The following is a 20539-nucleotide window of genomic DNA, read 5'->3' on the forward strand; positions in this document are numbered from 1 at the left end:
AGTCCCTGTCACTGCTGAGTGTGACCCCGACTGGGGCGCCAGAGGATCAGCCATCTTGGAATCAGAAGGTACCCGGTATGACCCCCCCCCCCCCCCCCCATCTCCTTGCGGCTGCATGACGAGCAAGAGACTTAACCTCCAACTGCTCTGATGAGCAGTTGGTGCCTTGCATGGTTTCCTTTCCTCTCCTGGCGTCTCTATTCTGGGCAAGTTCATTTTTTTCCTTTGGCTTTATCTAGGGCCCTCGGACCCCCATAACTCTTGAGAGTGTACAAATGGAACCAAAAGGACCTGTATAGGGTCCATGTGGTTCCATTTGTATACTCTCAGAGTTACGGACACATTAGGGACCATTTGGTTCCCAAACTATCCATCATTTATCAGGGGACACCCTGGAACCCCCTCACGGACCCCACTTTGAGAACCACCACTCTACACCAACAAACCTCCTTGCCCAAAAAATAGCAGATCTACAAGCTCACAACGCGAGCTTGTAGATCGGCTATTTTTTGGCTAAAGTTCTCCTCAGAATAGGGATGCTAGGGTTCGAGAGGTTAATGCAAAACAAAAATTAAAATATCCTATCACACAGAAGACTTGGCGGCCCCCCCTGTAGTAACTCTGAGGACCCCCTAGGGGTCTCTCTCCGACCACCCGTTTTAGACTATTATGTAATCATTGTGACAGGCCGGGGGGCACGGTAGCGCTGTCGCCTCACAGCTAGAAGGTCCTGGGTTCGATTCCCGCCGGGGACGCTGTGGGCGTGTCTTCTCCTCCACGTCATCAGTGCCCATACCCTAGGTGGGGTTGGCGAAAGGGCCCACTGTGTGTGGAGTTTGCATGTTCTCCCCGTGTCTCTCAGGGTAGTTAATACCCTCACAAAAAAATGTAGTAATCCTGGTCTCTGTACCACCTCCCCCTTGATAGCCGGGGCGCCTGATGGAGGGGAAAGGAACTGGTTGGAATAACGTGTTCCTTCCACGCGCTACGTCCTACCGGGGAAACTCATGAGCTCGGCTCTGGGCTCCCTAGGCTGGCAGGGGGGAGTGTAGCACCCAGGATCACTTAGACAATTGGCACCGGGTGAAAAAAAACGGTTGCAAAATCGTGGGATAATTTTTTTTTATAAAGTAATCATTGTGTGACAGGCCTACGTTAGGTTGACGTACGTGAGCTCTTGTGGTCCTTCCTACGGTTCCTCCTCTTGGCCGTGTTGTTGCGGGGGCTGGTGGGGGGGCCGGGCAACAGGGCGGGGCAGGGCAGCGTGCTGCTGCCCTGGCTGCTGAACCCCGAGGTGACCGTGGACGACGGAGAGAAGCCGCCGCTACCGCCGCCGCCGCTCACCAGAGCTGGAGGGAAGATGACACACATACCGTTAATTACACTTAACCCATTGAGACCTGGAACTGTGTCATTTTTAGATTTGAGCTAAAAAGCATTATTTTACACTTTGGGCTATTCAAAAATCGTGAAAATGTGTGCAAATCTTTGCATATAAATACTTTTAAAGCGAACATTTTTAACTTGAATCTTTGCTTCTGGGGGGTCCCTGGAACAACATATTTTGATGGTGGTCCGCGGCCAAATACATATAATTTTGGGGGTCCTTGACATGAAAAGGTTTGAGCACCACTGATATAGAAACAAACGTTTTTCAGAAAACTGTTGAGATTTAGGAGACATGTAGAATCGGCTTCAGGTCTCAATGGGTTAAATCTGCATCAGTTGATGGAAAGTTTTTTTTTTGACTGATTGATTGATTGAATACTTTATTAATCGTCCGTGTCATTTTTAGATTTTTAGATTTGAGATGGAAAAGTTGGAGCACCACTGATATAGCAACATACTGTTAGGATTTAGAAAACTCGGAAAGTGGAAGGATGGTCATGTTAGCCCCCCCCCCCCCCCCCCCCATAAACAAACACATTAGCCCCCCCCCATAAACACACACACACACACACACACACACACACACACACACACACACACACTATAGGCCTGTCAAAAGATTAAACATTCTAATTAGATTAATCACAGATTAATCACAGATTAGCTGTGATTAATTAGGATTAATCACCATTCACGTAAATATGCCCCAAATATGCCAAATGTATCCGTATATATGTTTGAGGGAACGGACAAATACATAATGGCAGATACTATACATATTATATGTGTGAACTATGACAAATATGAAAACCAAGTGTGCATCCTTACAATTTACAATGTAGGCATTTAGTTGACACTCTTAATCCAGAGCGATTTACAGTACGCACGGTAAACACGAGGTAATACATCAAATGCATAGAAATCGTAATCTAGGATCATAGGTAAACCAAGAGACTATCATCACTCTAGCAGTATACTATCAAAAAATAAAATACATAATCTGTACATTGAAACTATACAAAATATAGGATGCAAGGTCAACAAATGAACCTGGTATATGTCTAATAACATCTAAATGACATTTAAAACCTTGGCATAAGACTGCACGGTCGCCAAGGCTAGGGCAATAAGTGCTACGGGCTGAAGAGGTGAGTCTTCAGATTACGGCGGAGAAATGAGCGTCGCGCCTGTCACAGACATGCGCAGAGTAAGTTCTTTCAGGGAACACAGTGCAGTGTTGGTGGCCTGACATTGGTGGCCTACCAGTGGCCTACCATTGGACCACGTCAGCTCCACATACTCATCCACTCACACTCATTTCATTCTCAGACCGCTCTATTTAAGCTGGAAGGTTGAGCTTCTCATTCTGCTTGCTTTTGCTGCACACACACCGTTGCTGCTGCTGCGCTGCTGTTCATTGTTGTTGCTAAAATTGCTGCTCACCCTCCACCACCCCATGCTACCACCTGTTGTTTTTGGATCTGCTGTTATGTACGGGGGATTCTGAGTCCCTGGTTGGGGAAATGCGCTTTATCAGAGTACCTAAAAGCAGATCCAATTCATTGCCAAACCATAATAAATATATTGCTCATTTTATATTCAATAAATATATCTTATCCTTCATGATTTGTCTTTTTCTATTTATGAGTTGTCCTGAAAGAATTGGGAGTGATCTCTGAGTCTGCAGTTCTAACTGAGTTTGTTCCACATTTTGGGAGCCAGAAGGGAGAAGAGTCTGTGGGACGTGTGGAGCGTTGTCCCGGATGTTTTAGGGAAGGTTCTGACAGCTTCCCTGTGTTAGCTGATGCTGATCTGAGTGAGAGGGAGGAGGGGTTGTAGGGCTGGTTGTGCTACTGAAGGAAGGAGGGGTAACAGCGAGGTTTACTAACTAGCGTGTGTGTGTGTGTGTGTGTGTGTGTGTGTGTGTGTGTGTGTGTGTGTGTGTGTGTGTGTGTGTGTGTGTGTGTGTGTGTGTGTGTGTGTGTGTGTGTGTGTGTGTGTGTGTGTGTGTGTGTGTGTGTGTGTGTGTGTGTGTGTGTGTGTGTGTGTGTGTGTGTGTGTGTGTGTGTGTGTGTGTGTGTGTCTCTCTCTCTCTGCTCTGTCACAAATATATAAACTCCCCTGCCAGAAGAACCGTACCTGACATGAGAAGTTGATTCTAACTTGTTTAATTCCATAAATTATCATCCAGAGTTAATGCACCTATTTGACAGCCTTGATTTATTATACTGCATTGATCACTTCGGTACTTTATTCGTCTGCCTAAATCATACATTAATACATACTGTACAATGCATACAGTACATATACACATCCATTATATACAGTACAGTATACTGTATGTATTGGTCTATTACTTGATGTATTTTCCTACCACTCTTTCCCTTGCATGCCATGACTCATTGTCCCTTACTTCTTTCACTTCACACAGGAGAGAGCTCGGCGCACACGAGCATCATCTCACTGTCTGCAGCGCTGCTGCTCGGCTCTGTATTATTACACATAACAATGAAGAACTTGTACAAAACTCCCCGAGTCCCCTCTCTACTGCTACATCCTTTTGACAGCATCAACAAGCATAATGCGGCGGCACGCGTTCAGACAGAGAAAAATAACATGGTGGCAGTCACTGGAGAGAGAAGGCAGCCTGGGAACACATTAACCCACTAAGACCTGGAACGCATCTGTGGAACCACTTTTTTACATATTTTATAATTTGGCTATTCAAAAATCATCATTTTATACTTTGGCCATTCAAAAATCATGACATTTTTTTGCAAAAGTTTTAATATAAATAATATATTTAAGCGAATATTTGTGTAACTCAAAATCTTTGCTTCTGGGGGGTCCCTGGAACATTTTTCTTTTTAGATGGGGGTCCGTGGCCAAATACATATAATTTTGGGGGTCCTTGACATGAAAAAGTTTGAGCACCACTGATATAGAAACATACGTTTTTCAGAAAAAAAACTGTTAGGATTTAGAAGACATGTAGAATCCCCAGAAGGAAAGATTTGAGTAACGAATGTTTGCACAAATTTTAAAGATTTTTCAAAAAATAGCAGATCTACAAGCTCATAGCGCGGCACTCGGTGCCGCGCTATGAGCTTGTATATCTGCTATTTTTGAATAGCCCCAAAAAAACATCTAAAAATGACACAGATGCGTTCCCGGTCTCAATGGGTTAATGCAACGCGCTGAAAGAAAAAGACTCCCATGCTGTAGTCAGTGCAACACCAGCAGCAGAGCTGTCAGAATTGAAAAAAACGTACATTCCCAGAAAATAGCTTGAATATCTTTAGATAGATCATTTTAGTCTAAGGCAGTAGTGCTTCTCAAATAGGGGGTACGTGTTCCCCTATGGGTGCACGGAGGTACTATAGGAGGGGTACACGTAACCTATAGCACAACTGCTATTGAACAGGAAAAGTAGTATTAAAGTAAGCCAGGGGTGAAGCAACTTTGATGATGGAGAAGGCCACTATATTTCTATACTCACTCCAGAGGGCCACGTTGCATAATACTGTTGGGCAGAGAACTTTTTTCGCCATTCTATTGTCACACAAAAGTAGCAAAAATAGCAGATCTACAAGCTCAAAACGCGCCGCAGTGCGACGCGTTTTGAGCTTGTAGATCTGCTATTTTTGAATTGGAATCCAGATTTTTTGTGCTATTTTTTCATTGGAATCCTGAAAAGTAACATTTTTATTTCATTTCGAATGCATTTAGTTATACTTATGTTAACTTTATGAACTATAAATACAAATACATTGGACCAAAAAAAAGTCAATAATATTTTAATACTAGTCATTAAGCTACTAATAATAGACTGAAGTAATTAAAGCGGGTCATGTTTGCATGTTTAGAATTGTAACAGCTGAAATCAATAATATATCAGTATTCCGATATTAACCTGTGGACTGCATTAAGTGAAGGTGGGGCCCATGTATGAAGTAAGCCTTGCCGAGCCTTGTGGCCCATTTAATAGGTCAGGAGCCTATCTCCTGTTTCTGTAGCGTGAGACAGCTTGATGTACAAGTACACCCCCCTGGACATGACTCTAGAACAGTGGTTTTCAACCCTTTTCATATCAAGGTCCATTATTTATTGGGCATTTGAGCCATGGACCACCATTTGATGAGATTTAGACTCTCACACCCAAAACTTTGAATGCTTTAGTTATCGTTGGATGTCCACAACTCCATGCTGTATTGATGTTGGTACCATAGGAGAGATAACAGGCAAACGTTGATCAAAATTATTTAATGAATCTGCCTATAATCAGTCACCAACATACCTGATGCAGTTGACTTTTTTTCATAGAAGCCCCTGTTCTCCATTCCACAGACCCATCCCACGGCTAGAATGAAGCCTAGAGCATATCGCTAATTCGGCTATTTTCGTCGCTCCAAATGTTGTTGTTTTTTCACGAATCGTCTCCATGTAGTGTCCTGGCACTCACACATGCACTGTTTGTCACTTATGAGGGGAGGGGGAGTGCTCCACGCGAAATCACGCATCAGAGCCGTTCTGTAGGAACGGCAGCTCATGAGCCCTTTAAGGTCTTGCCCTTTAAGGCAAAAATGTTTGAGAAACACTGATCCATTGACTCCCCCAGGTGTTCTTGAGGGGATTCCAGGGGGTGCCCCCAGATAAATGTTTGATAGTTGGGAACCAAATGGACCCCTTAAAGGGGAAATCCACCATTTTCAATATTTAACTATGTCATTAATATAGCATAAAGGAGTTGTGTGGACATAAGAAAAATATTCCCCCCTTTCTTGATTGTGGGTTTAACATTGCAAATTACAACATGATGAGTCATCATGTTGTAATTTGCAATGTTAAACCCACAATCAATCCTCCATTTCAAGGCAACACAGAAAGGGGGGAATATTTTTCTTATGTCCACACAACTCCTTTATGCTATATTAATGACATAGTTAAATATTGAAAATGGGTGGATTTCCCCTTTAATGGCTCTGTAACTCTGAGCGTGTACAAATGGAACCAAATGGACCCGTAAGGGTCCATTTGGTTCCATTTGTACACTCTCAGAGTTAAATCAACACTGGAGTATTTTACATACACTCAGATATAGAACTTGACCTCGAACGTAGGCCTGCGTCCCGTGGTCTTATAATGCTGCATATCAAACTTGAGGATTCTTGTCATCTTTAGGCTTTTAGAATCTACTGGGCACAAACACACAGCCATGTGACAACCCTGAGGTTTTCAGAATTACACAGAACGCCAGGGAACGGCAACAACGACGACGACGACAACAAACTCGTACAGTAGTAGCCACTGGGGGGAACAGATGACTTCATCATAGACGCCCATGGGGGGCCAGCAGCAGTGACGGCCGGGCTGTCAGAATCGATCAACTTTATAAAAAAACTTACATTTGCAGTGGTGGTCGTGCTGCTGCTGCAGCGGCTGCTGGTTGCGGGGGTGGTGGCCGGGGCTGCTCCATGGCTTTCCCAGGCTGCCGGTGCCACCGCCGTGACAGTAGTTACCCCCGCCGCCACCGCCGCTGGTGCTTTGGTCCCAGTGGTGGTTGTGGGCGTGCTGGCTGCTTTTCTGCACTCTTACTGCAGGGGGTAGGGTTGGGTGGGAGGAGGAGGAGAGGGGAGGGGGGAAAGAAGCAGAAAACACACGCAAACATCCATTAAGGGAAATCAGACTCACTCTTCTTGTCATTCACTGTGTGTGTGCTGAGTTATATACACCCCCGTAGGAAATCAGCTTTCATCCCCCGGCCCCCACAACCCCATGTCTAAATTTAACCCATTCAATCCGGGGGGGACGCATCAACTGTAATTTTTTAGATTTCTTTGGGCTATTCAAAAATAGCAGATCTACAGTACAAGCATGAGCTTGTAGATCTGCTATTTTTGAAAAATCCTGGCACAAAAATATGTTTTGAGACGGGGGTTCGCAGCAAAAATAAACATCATTTTGGGGGTCCTTGACCTGAAAAACTATGAGTGCTATGAGCTTGTAGATCTGTCATTTTTAGATTTCTTTGGCTATTCAAAAATTGCAGATGTACAAGCTCGTAGCTTGTGAGCTTGTAGATCTGCTATTTTTTGAAAAATTGTGAAAATGTATGCAAATCTTTAAATATATATAATATTTTAAAGCGAACATTTGTAAAATATTTGGTTCACCCCAGAAGCAAAGATTTGAGTTACAAATGTTCACTTTAAAATATATATATATATATATTCAAAGATTTTCACGATTCTTCAAAAATAGCAGATCTACAAGCTCATAGCGCGGCACTCGGTGCCGCACTATGAGCTTGTATATCTGCTATTTTTGAATAGCCAAAGAAATCTAAAATGACACAGATGCGTCCCCGGATTCAATGGGTTAAAACCCACACCACTCGACGCCCGGAGGAATATTACGAGCGTAGTAATTGATATTTAATGTCTTCTTCATGGTACACTAGATTGAGAGAAAATCCTGCGGGCTGATGTCATTTTGACGAGTTGTCTGGAAATCAGTTAGACACGTTGAGATTCACTGAATGAGGAGGGACCTCATGATGATGATGAAGCCATCGTCCTTACCAGTGGTGTAACTAAGTACATTTACTCAAGCACTGTACTAAGTACAATGTTGAGGTACTTTTACTTTACTGGAGTATTTCCAATTGTCTATACTTTTACTTCTACTCCAACTCAGAGGCAAATATTGTACTTTTTACTCCACTACAATTATTTGGAAACTTAAGTTACTAGTTACTTTGCAGATATAAATTATTACATTATAAAACATACATTAATCACTTTAGCCCTACTTTAAGTAAAACATTTGAGTACTTTTTCCACCACTGGTCCTTACTTTTACTGGCAAGCTTGGTTAAAGCTTCGGTCAAGTTGTAGATCATGTTTGTTTGTTTATCGTTTCATGTTCAAAAGGAGCTCTGAAGGAAGGAAAGTGTAACCACAACAAACAGGAGGAGAAAGGTTGGTTGACCACAGGTTAGTCTGTGGTTTGGAGGAGGAGAGGGTGTGGTTTGACCCTGGCTGAAGACACAGCTGCAAAGCATAATTGCCGATGAGGCAATGTTGGGATCTGATTGGTGGGATGACAGTGTGATCTGATAGGCCAGTGATTCTCAACCTGCTTCATTTCAAGGTACCTCCCATTATGATGTGCATTGATTAGTCCAGTGGTTCTCAAACTTTTTCATGTCAAGGACCCCCAAAATGATATGTATTTGGCCGCGGACCCCCATCTAAAAATATTTTGTTCCAGGGACCCCCCCATAAGCAAAGATTTGAGTTACAAATGTTCGCTTTAAAAATATATATATTCAAAGATTTGCACACATTTTCAAGATTTTTCAAAAATAGCAGATCTACAAGCTCGTAGCGCGGCACTCGGTGCCGCGCTATGAGCTTGTATATCTGCTATTTTTGAATAGCCAAAGTATAAAAGGTCATAATTATTCTGATGCTATATTTACACATTTTGCTGGGTACCCCCTGGAACCCCCTCAAGTACCCCTGGGGGTCCCCGGACCCCACTTTGATTAGTCCATGGACCCCCATTTGATAAGATTTAACAACAGTGAGGATAGTCAGTCCTGAAGATCAGATTTGAGAAACAAATCAGAATTGCCTGCATGCAGTCAGAACAAAGCCTAAAATGTGATAATATTATGAAACTATTATGATTATTATCAGTATTATGATTGACGATAATAAGCGATATTTTGCTACTCTACAGTGGTCACCTATTCACATACGCACCAGAGTCTCTGAAAGGTACCCACCATAACCCACCATAACCTTAGGTTGTGAAAGGTTGGGGGTGTGGCTATGCCTTGGGGGTGTGTTTTAAGTTTTTCATTTTAGGTGGACAGTAGGTGGCAGAAGAGAGCAGAGGAAAGCAATTACTCTACTTGCAGTTTATTTCTTAAAAGCAGAAGTCATTAGAGAACTTATGAATGCAGACAATTTATCATTGAATTAATAAAACAAACTTATGTACTAGAGTATTTCCAATTTCCAGTACTTTTACTTTATTTTATACATAGGCTATTTGAAAATAGCTGATCTACAAGCTCACAATTTTCACAATGCTATTTTGAAACATTTTACACAACAGTGTATTTTCAAACATTTTACAGTGGTGTAAAGTAACAAATTACATTACACAAGTACTGTACATAAGTAAAGATTTTAGGGTTTTTTTTTTCTTTACTGGACTATTTCCCTCTCTCTCTCTTTCTCTTGTTATGCAGAAAGTCCTCTTTCACACGTTATGTCAAAATCGTCACCTTATTAAACTAATGGCCTAAGTCATTTTTTGAGGAAATTATATTTTTGCCTAAGTCAGGTCCTCATGACACTAGCCTTATATAAACGTTGGCTATTTAAAAATAGCCATGTGATGCGTTGTGAGCTTATAGATCTGCTATTTTCAAAGGATTTTTATATATTTTGATAACCTGTGAAACGGGACATTCTACATGTATTTTTATGTGGTATATGTGGTGGCTTTTACTTTAAGTAAAATATCTGAGTACTTCTTCCACCACTGAAGAACAACAATTAAAGAACAGAGGATAAGCCAGTGTTTTTCTCATTCTTTTTTTTTTCTCTCTCTCTCAGTCATAGGAGACAGCTGTTGCGACCAGTGTTGCCAGAGTTTACGAGAGAAATAAGCAAACAGGTCTATGAAAACAAGCCCAAAAGAGATTGATTATTATAGGCCACATGAGCACATTAAACCTATATGCACCTCAAGTTCTCAAATAAAAAGCAGCAAGCTTCTACCAATATTTACAAGCAACTTTACAGAAAAACAGGTTGCTTATAATAAGCAAACATGGCAACGCTGGTCGCGACCCCTTCCTTTCATTCAGTGAGAGAGGATCATGGTTAACATATGCTAATAGACAGACAGTGGCTTCAAGCTTGGCCATTGTTGTCACAAAACAAGTTTGGCCACCTTCACACACAGTTAGGTAGGCTACAGTCAGCAGGGAGAGGGGGTTGGGGGAGAATTTAGCTTTTTTTGAAATCATGTTCTCAGTGGTGGAAAAAATGCTCACATTAGCTCAAGCACCCCTCTCTCTCTGTCTTCAGTATTAACTGGGTATCAACTGCCTTTTAAGGTCAACCCTAAATGCATCAAATTTTCTCTGATGTGATGTTTTAAGTTGTATGTATCTTTCTGATGCTTAAGTAAGAGTCCCTCTTGTGGTTAAAGCTGATGTCCAGTGATTTTGCGGCCCGGGTTTAAATCCCACGCTATGAGCTTGCAAATTCCATGCGGAATGTCCAGTTTTTGTTACCACAATATAAAAATACTCTGTTACAAGTAAAAGGCCTGTGTTAAAAATGTTACTGAGTAAAACTACAAAGTACTGGCATCAAAATATGTTCAAACATTTTACACAACAATGTATTTTCAAACATTTTACTGTGGTGTAAAGTAACACATTACATTACACAAGTACTGTACATAAGTAAAGATTTTAGGTTTTTTTTTTTCCTTACTGGACTATTTCCCTCTCTCTCTCTTTCTCTCTACTTGTTATGCAGAAAGTCCTCTTTCACACGTTATGTCAAAATCGTCACCTTATTAAACTAATGGCCTAAGTCATTTTTTGAGGAAATTATATTTTTGCCTAAGTCAGGTCCTCATGACACTGGCCACCTCTGGTAAAATCGCCTATCTCCTAATTGAAAAGGATCATGCTGTTCACGCCCCTTTTAGTATAATGGCCTAACTCCCTAGTGTGACTTAGGACAAAATAGGCCTTTCGTTTGGCCTAAGTCACATGTTTTTGTGACTTAAGCCAAATTATTTACTGATTTAGGCCATTTTGTAATTTGTTTTGCTTTTTATTTTGGCCTAAGTCAGATTTAATCCTATTTAAACCTATTTAAATCTCTTATGTTACATAACTGACAGACAGTGTTATTTCTATTTAAATAGTCATAATTTGTTATAAACATTTTGGGTGAAATGATTAAGAAATATCATATAGTTTTGTTCTGGATCAGTTTTTTATTTTTCCTGAAAACCTTGAAAAAATGACTTAGGCCATTAGTTTAATAAGGTGACGAAATGTAAAATAGCAGATCTACAAGCTCACAACGTGTAGCTTAGTTCTGCTATTTTTAAATAGACAACTTTATATAAGGTTAATGGTTAATGTATGTTTTGTAATAATAATCAAAATCTACAAAGTAACTAAAGTTTTCAAACACTTGCACATCGTGTGTGTGTGTGTGTGTGTGTGTGTGTGTGTGTGTGTGTGTGTGTGTGTGTGTGTGTGTGTGTGTGTGTGTGTGTGTGTGTGTGTGTGTGTGTGTGTGTGTGTGTGTGTGTGTGTCTGACTGTGCAGTGTGTGGGCACAGACAGACAGACAGACAGTAGGGGGAGGTAGGTAGCAGATAGCAAAACCGGTTATGTTAATGATATACTGTGTAGCCTACACTACAGTATTCCAAATAAGCTGAGGAACTCTGCTATCAGGTTCCCCTCCCCCCTACAGTACCTCTGTCCCCACCACACCGTGGAACCACACATTACTGCCGGACCCCCGGCAGTAACTCTGAGGACCCTCTAGGGGTCTCGGACCTCCTGTCGAAGACCCCTGATTTAACTCTCTCTCTCTCTCTCTCTCTCTCTCTCTCTCTCTCTCTCTCTCTCTCTCTCTCTCTCTCTCTCTCTCTCTCTCTCTCTCTCTCTCTCTCTCTCTCTCAAAATGGGGGTCCGCGGGCTAATAAGTGTCAATTTGGAGGTCCTTCACATGAAAAAGTTTGAGAACCACTGCTCTATATCTCCCCCCCTTGCACTTTGGCTAATTAATATTGACTGTTGTAAGTGAAAAGGTTAAGAAATGTTCAAAAAGTTTACTTTATTGTTTCAGTTTCTGAGAGGCTGCAGCCAGTGTGTGCAGTTCAGATTTATGTTGTTCCTGTAAGGATAATTATTGTTCCAATTCCAAATATGGAATCTGTAGCAGCAAAATACTTAAAAAGATAAAAACTGTTTTCTATTGTTCCATTAAATTGGATTCAGTTCTAAAAGGCTAAAAACTGTACACGTCTTTTTTTTGAGGGGGGGGGCACGGGGAAAGTAATATAAAGTAATATGTAATATATTACTCTTGATTCCAAGTAATACGTTATATAATATTATTACTTTTCAAAGGAGTAATAAGTAATACAAGTAGGTAACATATTACTCTCCTAAGTAATATAGCCCAACACTGATTATAAAACATATACATTAACCACTTTAGCCCTATATTATACCACGGCCATTAGAAAATAGACGATCTACAAGCTCGTAGATCGGCTACTTTCAAACATTTCAGTACTTTTACTTTTGGTACTTTAAGTATATTTTGATGCCAATACTTTGTACTTTTACTCAAGTAAAATTTTGAACACATGCCTTACTTACTTTTTTAAAATACATTTTGATACCAAGCGCCATCTCGTGGCTGGACGGCCACACTACACTTTCTAATCATTTCAATGGGAGGTGCCAAGAATCTGTGGGCGTCAACTTTGAAAGGTACCTAAAGAAACCTTTGAAAACCTCTGATGTCCAATAGGTGGCCGTTTGAAGATCGTGCATGAATGAACAGGTGACCACTGTATGTCCTTTTTTTTCCTTTTTACGTACCCGGCCTTGCTGGCCTCCTTATTTTACAGCCTATCATATTTCTATTATCTGTTGTTGTTTTTTATTGGCTGTTTTTCCCTATGATGACTGTTGTAACTCTCTAAGACAGATGAAGTTCCCCTCGGGGGACCATTAAAGCTCTTTCATGTTCTATCTCATGTGCATGGTACATATTCCTGTCGTGTGGATTTTAATGTTTTAATCCTATACGGTTTCATCCTGGCAGGGACAGATTAACACCACCAAGGGGACAAATTATCTTTACCCCCCCACACCCCACCCCCGTGCTACCCAGAATGGGCTCTCAGGTGGGCATGCACACACTGCCTAAGGCAAGAAAGCACTTTGATATTTCATGATATGTAACAAAAAAAGAAAAAAAGGAGAGCTGGGGTCTCTGTTATGCCCATATAGGAGGGGTAACCGGTCAGGTGGGCGCCAAAACCATCTTGGGCACTAGGGAAAAGTGGGCACTAGGGACATGAGGGCACTTGGTCAACTGGGCACTATAGGGACAACTGGGCACCAAAACCATCTGGGTACTAGGGACATGTGGGCACCTGGACTGGAGACATTGGGCACTAGGGAAATGTGGGCACCTGCTCGCCACCAGTTCCAGGTGCCTGACGCGGTCAGCCCAGCCTCACCCTGACTTCTCTCTCTGACCTTGTCTGTGACCCATGGTTAACAGTAGAGTAGAGGTCCACATTTCTGACGTGGTGTAGACGATGCTGTGAGGGTCCACGTCTCCACCTCATACAGCAGCACTGACTCCACTGTAGCTATACTATGAACAGACGCTACTTGAGGTCATCTCCCATGACAGATTTCCGGGGGCCCACGTATTTGAGTGTTAACCTACAGTATATACAGTACATTATTGTGGATGGTGGCCCCCCAAGGGCCACTGGTAGTCAAGGGCCCCTGGGGGCTCTGCATGGCCATATGGGCGATGCAATAAAGCACCAAAGTCTGACGTAATTTACGCATCCCAACTGGGTCGCATTTTTTTTCCCCCATTCTGAATCCCCATAGATGTGTTTAATATCGCGTCAAATAAGAACTGTGTTCCAAAAATAAACAAATGATCCCGGTGGTTTGACTCTTATGGATATGAAGCATCAACTGACTGTGAGAAAACGATAATGTTACTTCCGACAAATTAGTTACATTTTCGCCATAAACAGACTGTATGTTATAAGTGACTGACTATCATAAACGATACAGAACCTCCTCCCTGACAATATCGCAGAGACAGTTTGTTTATTTTTGGACACCAATTCTTATATAAGACGATTCTATGATGACCCAATGCTATTCTCCATAGAGAAATTACTTCTACGACCCAGGGGATGAACGAGTGACGTCAGGACTTCTGTGCTCTATACAAGAGTGTGGTCTATAGCCAACACCAACTCGGGACTCCAGAATCGTTGCCCTCCTCACTCTACTATCTAGCTTCAGGGTCTTGAGCTCTACAGTGTTGTTAGCTAAGCTGTCGAGTCGCAGTGCATCTACGTAGGTGGTGTCGTGGCTTTGCCCTGGGTTGTCTCCCACAGTGTCAGTTTGCTGGCCACTAGTTCCGGGTACTTGACGCTGTGCCCTGCCTCATCCTTCTCTCTCCGACTTTGTCTGTGACCCGTGGTAGGTCCCCGTAGAGCAGTGGTTCTCAAACGTTTTCATGTCAAGGACCCCCCAAATTGAAATGTATTCGGCCGTGGACCCCCATCTGAAAATATGTTGTGCCAGGGACCACCAGAAGCAAAGATTTGAGTTAAAACTTTTCGCTTAAAAAAATATATATATATTCCGAAATGTTCACTATGAGCTTGTATATCTGCTGTTTTTGAATGGCCAAAGTATAAAAGGTTAAAGTGGTTAAAACGGTTGTCACGCTATATTAACTACTTTTGCTGGGGAGCCCCTGGAACCTCCCCAAGGACCCCTGGGGGTCCCCGGACCCCACTTTGAGAACCAATGCCGTACAAGGACCACATTTCTATTCTATCCATACTGGGATGCATACTGAAAAGAAATAGTAACACCATGCAACACACTGCCTTAAGGTACCTTTCCAATAGAACAGCGTTTTAAAGTGAAAATTACCATTATGGTTCACAATGTAGGCATTTAGACACTCTTCATCCAGAGCGACTTATACAGTAAGCAAGGCAAATACATACATCAAACACATAGAGACAGTGTTGTGCCTGATAGCCATGACACATTCAAAGCCTTGCATGCGCTGTACTTTTTGTGTACAGATTATTTGTCATGTCAACTACAGCGTTACTATGTGACAGTTAAGCCATTTAGACAGGGAAAGAATCTGTGTCATGTTTAGATTTCTTTGGCTATTCAAAACCTAGCAGATCTACAAGCTCATAGTGCTCATAGCCGCGCTAAGCGCTTGTAGATCTCGTGAACATTTTTGCAAATCTTTGAATATATATATATTTTTAAAGCAATTTTGTCTTTTACTCAAATCTTTGCTTCTAGGGATTCTACAAATGTCAGTTTTTTAAAAAAACTTATGTTGCAATAATATCAATGGTTCTCAAACTTTTCTCATGTCAAGGACCCCCAAAATGATATGTATTTGGCCATGGACCCCCATCTCAAAATATTTTGTTCGCTTTAAAACAACATACAGTACATATTCGAACATTTTCATGATTCTTTTCAAAAATATCTACAAGCTCATAGCGTGGCACCGCCACGCTATGAGCTTGTAGATCCGCTATTTTTGAATAGCCCAAAGAAGTCTTTAAAATGACACACAAACAGATGCGTTCCCGGTTTTAATGGGTTAAGCTTCGCCACTCCATTAGCGAGGCGCTCCCAATCTTGTGACAACTCGCGCTCACACACACTGGGAGGACTTAGCGGTAAACGCGGACCGACGCTTTCCATATCCAGGTCACCTGGTTAATTCCGAGGAGGCGGGGGGTTAATCACAATCCCAGGCAGGAGAACTGCCTGTTCTTAATTCAGACAGCTACTCTCCATCAATCCCGATTTATACTCGCGGCGGGCCTCGTGGCAGGCCCGAACACAGCCGATCTACAAGCCCACGACGCACCACGTCCGTGGCGCGGCGTGGGCTTGTAGATCAGGCTGTGTTTCGGCAAGCGTGAATCAGGCATCGCACACTCCCTCAGTCAGACCTGTATAAAGCTCTGATTCTGTCAGCTTATACTAAGCTCACCTTAGGGAGGCTCTCCAAGAAATAGTGTTTTTCTATCAGCGCTAGCGGAAAGAAACATTAACTCATAATCTCTTAGTGGCCATATTCCCCTCCATTTTATCCCCGGAGGAGATTAGACAAATTGCATCTTATAATCGCGTTTTATCCTGGGGGGACGGGGGGGAACTGTGAGAGACATTATCGCGGAGGCGTCTCGTTTTTGCGAGAAATTAAACTTGATTGAATCCGGTTTGGACATCAGGTGAAAATGAAGGGCTGTAAATGTGGCGCGGTTAGCTCTGATTCATAGCCGTTAAGGAGGTCCCCTTAAGGCTACGGTACTTTGCGCTCGCACCACAGGCTGCGCAGCCTCTCGTCGGGAGTCAAAATAAAAAATACACTTTCGCTACTCACCAAAACAAAGACGGCTTTATGGAGTTGAAAGCCAACTCTACTAGTAGAAAAATTCCATTGACCGGATCTGTAGAGGGCGCAGCAGAGTAACACAAAAATGTTTTTCTTTCCGGTGAAATATTTTACATTTTGTCCAAAAAGTGTATTTTAGACGTGAGGTGGGGGGCTCACAGTGTTCCCACTTAGTAGAGCTGGCTTTCAACTCCATAAAACCGTCTTTGTTTTGGTGAGTAGCGAAAGTGTATTTTTTATTTTTAGGCTGCACAGCGCAGTGGTGCGAGCGCATAGAATGGAAAGTACCATAGCCTTAAGGGGAAACTCCTTAACGGCTATGAATCAGAGCTATGGCGCGGTAATGTCCCAATCTTGTATGACAATCTTGTGGATGTGGCGGCGAGAAAATAAAGGCTTTCTCCGTGTGACGGTGGAAACAATAACTTGTATCTCTCCGGAGAGGGTCGCACGCCGATAGTAAAACATTATTATTACTGTTGTAGTAAAGATAAGACTTCTATAGGGGTGACAATGAAACAGCGCAGTTTCTGGAAAAAAAAAGGCTGATTGTTGTCTCTGTCGGGTGGAAAAACGTGTATGTACCAAAATCCGTTACTTTTCAGGAGAGGGAAAAAAAGAGCCTGTGTTCCAATGGATTTAATGTAGTTCATATTTTAGTCACAAGCACTACACACAAACATTGTGTATTTGTTTACACCTCTAAACCTGTGATGTGAAAATGAAGTTGATTCTGATTGTTAAATTAACTCTTCAAAAAAATGTTTGTCTCAGGTTATGTTCGCTAGTTTTCCCGCTACTTTTGCAGTAGTAGGGCATTCATTTATTTAACCCATTCAATCCGAGAACGCATACATTTCGCAGAGAACGCAGTGTCATTTTAGATTTTTGCTATAAACACTTTGGGCTATTCAAAAATAGCAGATCTACAAGCTCATAGCCGTCGTACGAGCTTGTAGATCTGCTATTTTTTATTTTTTATCGGGGAAATGTGTGCAAATCTTTGAATATATATGTTTTTTTAAAGCGAACATTTGTAACTCAAATCTTTGCTTCTGGGGGATTCTACAAATGTTATTTTTCGCTAGTTTTTTTGAAAAAAACAAATGTTGCTGTATGTCAGTGGTTTACAAACGTTTTCATGTCAAGGACCCCCAAAATGATATGTATTTGTCCGCGGACCCCCATGTCAAAAATATGTTGTTCCAGGGACCCCCAGAAGCAAAGATTTGAGTTAAAAATGTATATATAGATATATTCAAAGATTTGCACATCACAGTTTCACGATTTTCTTTTCAAAAATAGCAGATCTACAAGCTCATAGCGCGGCACCGAGTGCCGCGCTATGAGCTTGTAGATCTGCTATTTTTTGAATACCCCAAAGAAATCTTTGAAATATGGAGATACAAGGTTTCTGCCCGAAAGCGACGTTGTGCAAACGGCAACATGAGACAAACATGAAAGCAGTGCAGAGCGCAGACAGGAACGCTGATAACACTGATTTATATTTGATCTCCACCTCTCTGGTGTTCCTCGCTCGTTCACTCACGTGTCCAGGAGCCCCCCCCCACACACTCAGCTGCTGACCCAGGAATAACCCTACACAACATGACATGAACATGATCTACGATGGAGAGCTTGTGCGTGTGTGTGTGTGTGTGTGTGTGTGTGTGTGTGTGTGTGTGTGTGTGTGTGTGTGTGTGTGTGTGCGTGTGTGTGTGTGTGTGTGTGTGTGTGTGTGTGTGTGTGTGTGTGTGTGTGTGTGTGTGTGTGTGTGTGTGTGTGTGTGTGTGTGTGCTTTAGCCTCACTATACTTGTGACAAGTTGTGAGGGCCATATGTCCCCACAAGTATAGTAGAATTTGAGAAATAGACATGCTCGTCGTCACGATTGAGAGAAGAATACTTTTAGGCTTATATAGGCTTAAGTACAATGAGGGGAAAGGGAGGCATTTAGAGGTTAGCTTTAGGAGACTATAGGTTAAAGTTATGACGCCGCCGTGCGACGAAAATAGCAGATCCACAAGCTCGCAACGTGTCGCAGTTCGGCGTGTTGTGAGCTTGTAGATCTGTTTTTTTGGGGCACGTGACACCGCCACGCAGCTGATTCTACTATTAACTCAGGATTCAGAGTTACGGTTAAAAATGTGTGTGTGTGTGTGTGTGTGTGTGTGTGTGTGTGTGTGTGTGTGTGTGTGTGTGCGTGTGTGCGTGTGTGCGTGTGTGCGTGTGTGCGTGTGTGCGTGTGTGTGTGTGTGTGTGTGTGCGTGTGTGCGTGTGTGTGTGTGCGTGTGTGTGTGGGGGGGGGGGGGTTGGCATGCATTAGAGGCCAGGGTCTACTTGAGGCCACAGAATGTAGCCAGCAGCAAAGCCCCCCCGACACTCGCACAAGCACACAAAAAACACACACACACACACACACACACACACACACACACACACACACACACACACACACACACACACACACACACACACACACACACACACACACACACACACACACACACACACACACACACACATGGTCCATTTGGTTCACTCTCAGAGTTACACACCTTTTTACAGGGGCCATTTGGAACCCCCTCAAGGAACCATGAGGGGTCCCTGGACCACACTTTGAGACCCACTGCTGTAGCAGAGTGTTTCCAGTGAGTCAACATGCACAATATCAGCACCCTGACTCTGTTTGAGGAGGGAGGTGACAGTGTACAGCATCGTTACACTACACTTGAACCTCTCTTTTATCCCGACGAGGCATGCATTTATGGCACTATAGGGGCGGCAGTGGCTCAGGGGTAGATTGAACTGGAAACCGCAAGGTTCCCAGTGCGATCCCGGGCTAGGGGGGGCTCCCCCAGAGTTAGTGTGGAAGTGTCCTTGAGCAAGACGCTGAACCCCTAATTGCTCCCGATGAGCAGGTTGGTGCCTTGCATGGTTTCCTCCGCCCATCGGTGGGTGAATGTAATGCACAATCTATGAAAAGCGCTTTGGATAAAAGCGCTATATAAATGCACCATTTACTGACGTTGTTGTCTTTCCAGCACATTGACTTTCATGCGTAGTGCGCAGTTTTCAGCTTTTAGCCGGTCTATCTCCTTCTCCAAACTTGCCATCTTTTCGTGGGTCTCCCGTTTCGCCATGTCCTCCAGCATGGAGTCTATTTTGTCATTCAACGCAGCAGTGTTCCTTGTATCCACCAGAGTCAAGATCGTCGGCAAGCGCTCGCTCTCGCTGCTGCTGCTGGCTGTGGCAGCAGCCATCAGTCTGGATGAGTCTGTAGGCCCCTCAGTGGGGTCTGTAGGCCACTCAGTGGGGTCTGTAGGCCACTCAGTGGGGGTCTGCACAGAGCTGACATTTCAGATGTCTTAAAAAAATCACACCCTGTGTGAAGGTAGCGGCGCCTTTGATACATTTTGTCATCGATATGTGTTTATAGCCACGTGTCACGTGACGCTTGACCAATCACTTTGTTGACGGACCTGACCAATAAGAACGTTGACGTACGCACACGGAAAAAGTCAGGTATAGAGCAGGATCCGCTCTATACCTAAAGATAGAGCGGCTAGCGCCGCTGAAAATATGACTAAAACTTAATGGAAATTTATTCAAAAGACTTTGACTAAAACTAAATCAAAATGTGCTGTCAAAATCAACACTGGTAAGGACACTAACATGACGCATTAACAGGACATACCTGTGTCTTGGGGCCGGATGGGAATCCTGCTCTGATTGGCCGGAAGGATCTCCAGCTTGACGACGTCACAGGTGCTGGCCAATAGCTGGGTGGCTTCCATGAGGGAGCAGTGCTCCGTGCCGGTGCCGTCTATGGACAGGAGGACGTCACCCGCATGCAGTGCTCCACACC

At 43.0% G+C, this 20539-nt stretch overlaps 1 protein-coding gene across 1 annotated transcript in view; it reads right to left on the reverse strand.

The window, feature by feature from the left end:
* Window positions 1–20539, reverse strand: part of LOC311053853 (glutamate receptor-interacting protein 2-like) — a gene marked incomplete at its 5' end in the record, with an annotated part of 110750 nt that overhangs the window by 34526 nt on the left and 55685 nt on the right. The window contains 3 exons of the mRNA XM_084069587.1: window positions 1170–1349; window positions 6795–6983; window positions 20369–20538. Coding sequence (XP_083925713.1) covers window positions 1170–1349; window positions 6795–6983; window positions 20369–20538 — 539 coding nt within the window. The remainder of the gene's footprint in view (window positions 1–1169; window positions 1350–6794; window positions 6984–20368; window position 20539) is intronic.

Source organism: Gymnoscopelus microlampas, assembly GCF_963454915.1.
Source record: "Gymnoscopelus microlampas genome assembly, chromosome: 10".
Classification (NCBI taxonomy): domain Eukaryota; kingdom Metazoa; phylum Chordata; class Actinopteri; order Myctophiformes; family Myctophidae; genus Gymnoscopelus; species Gymnoscopelus microlampas.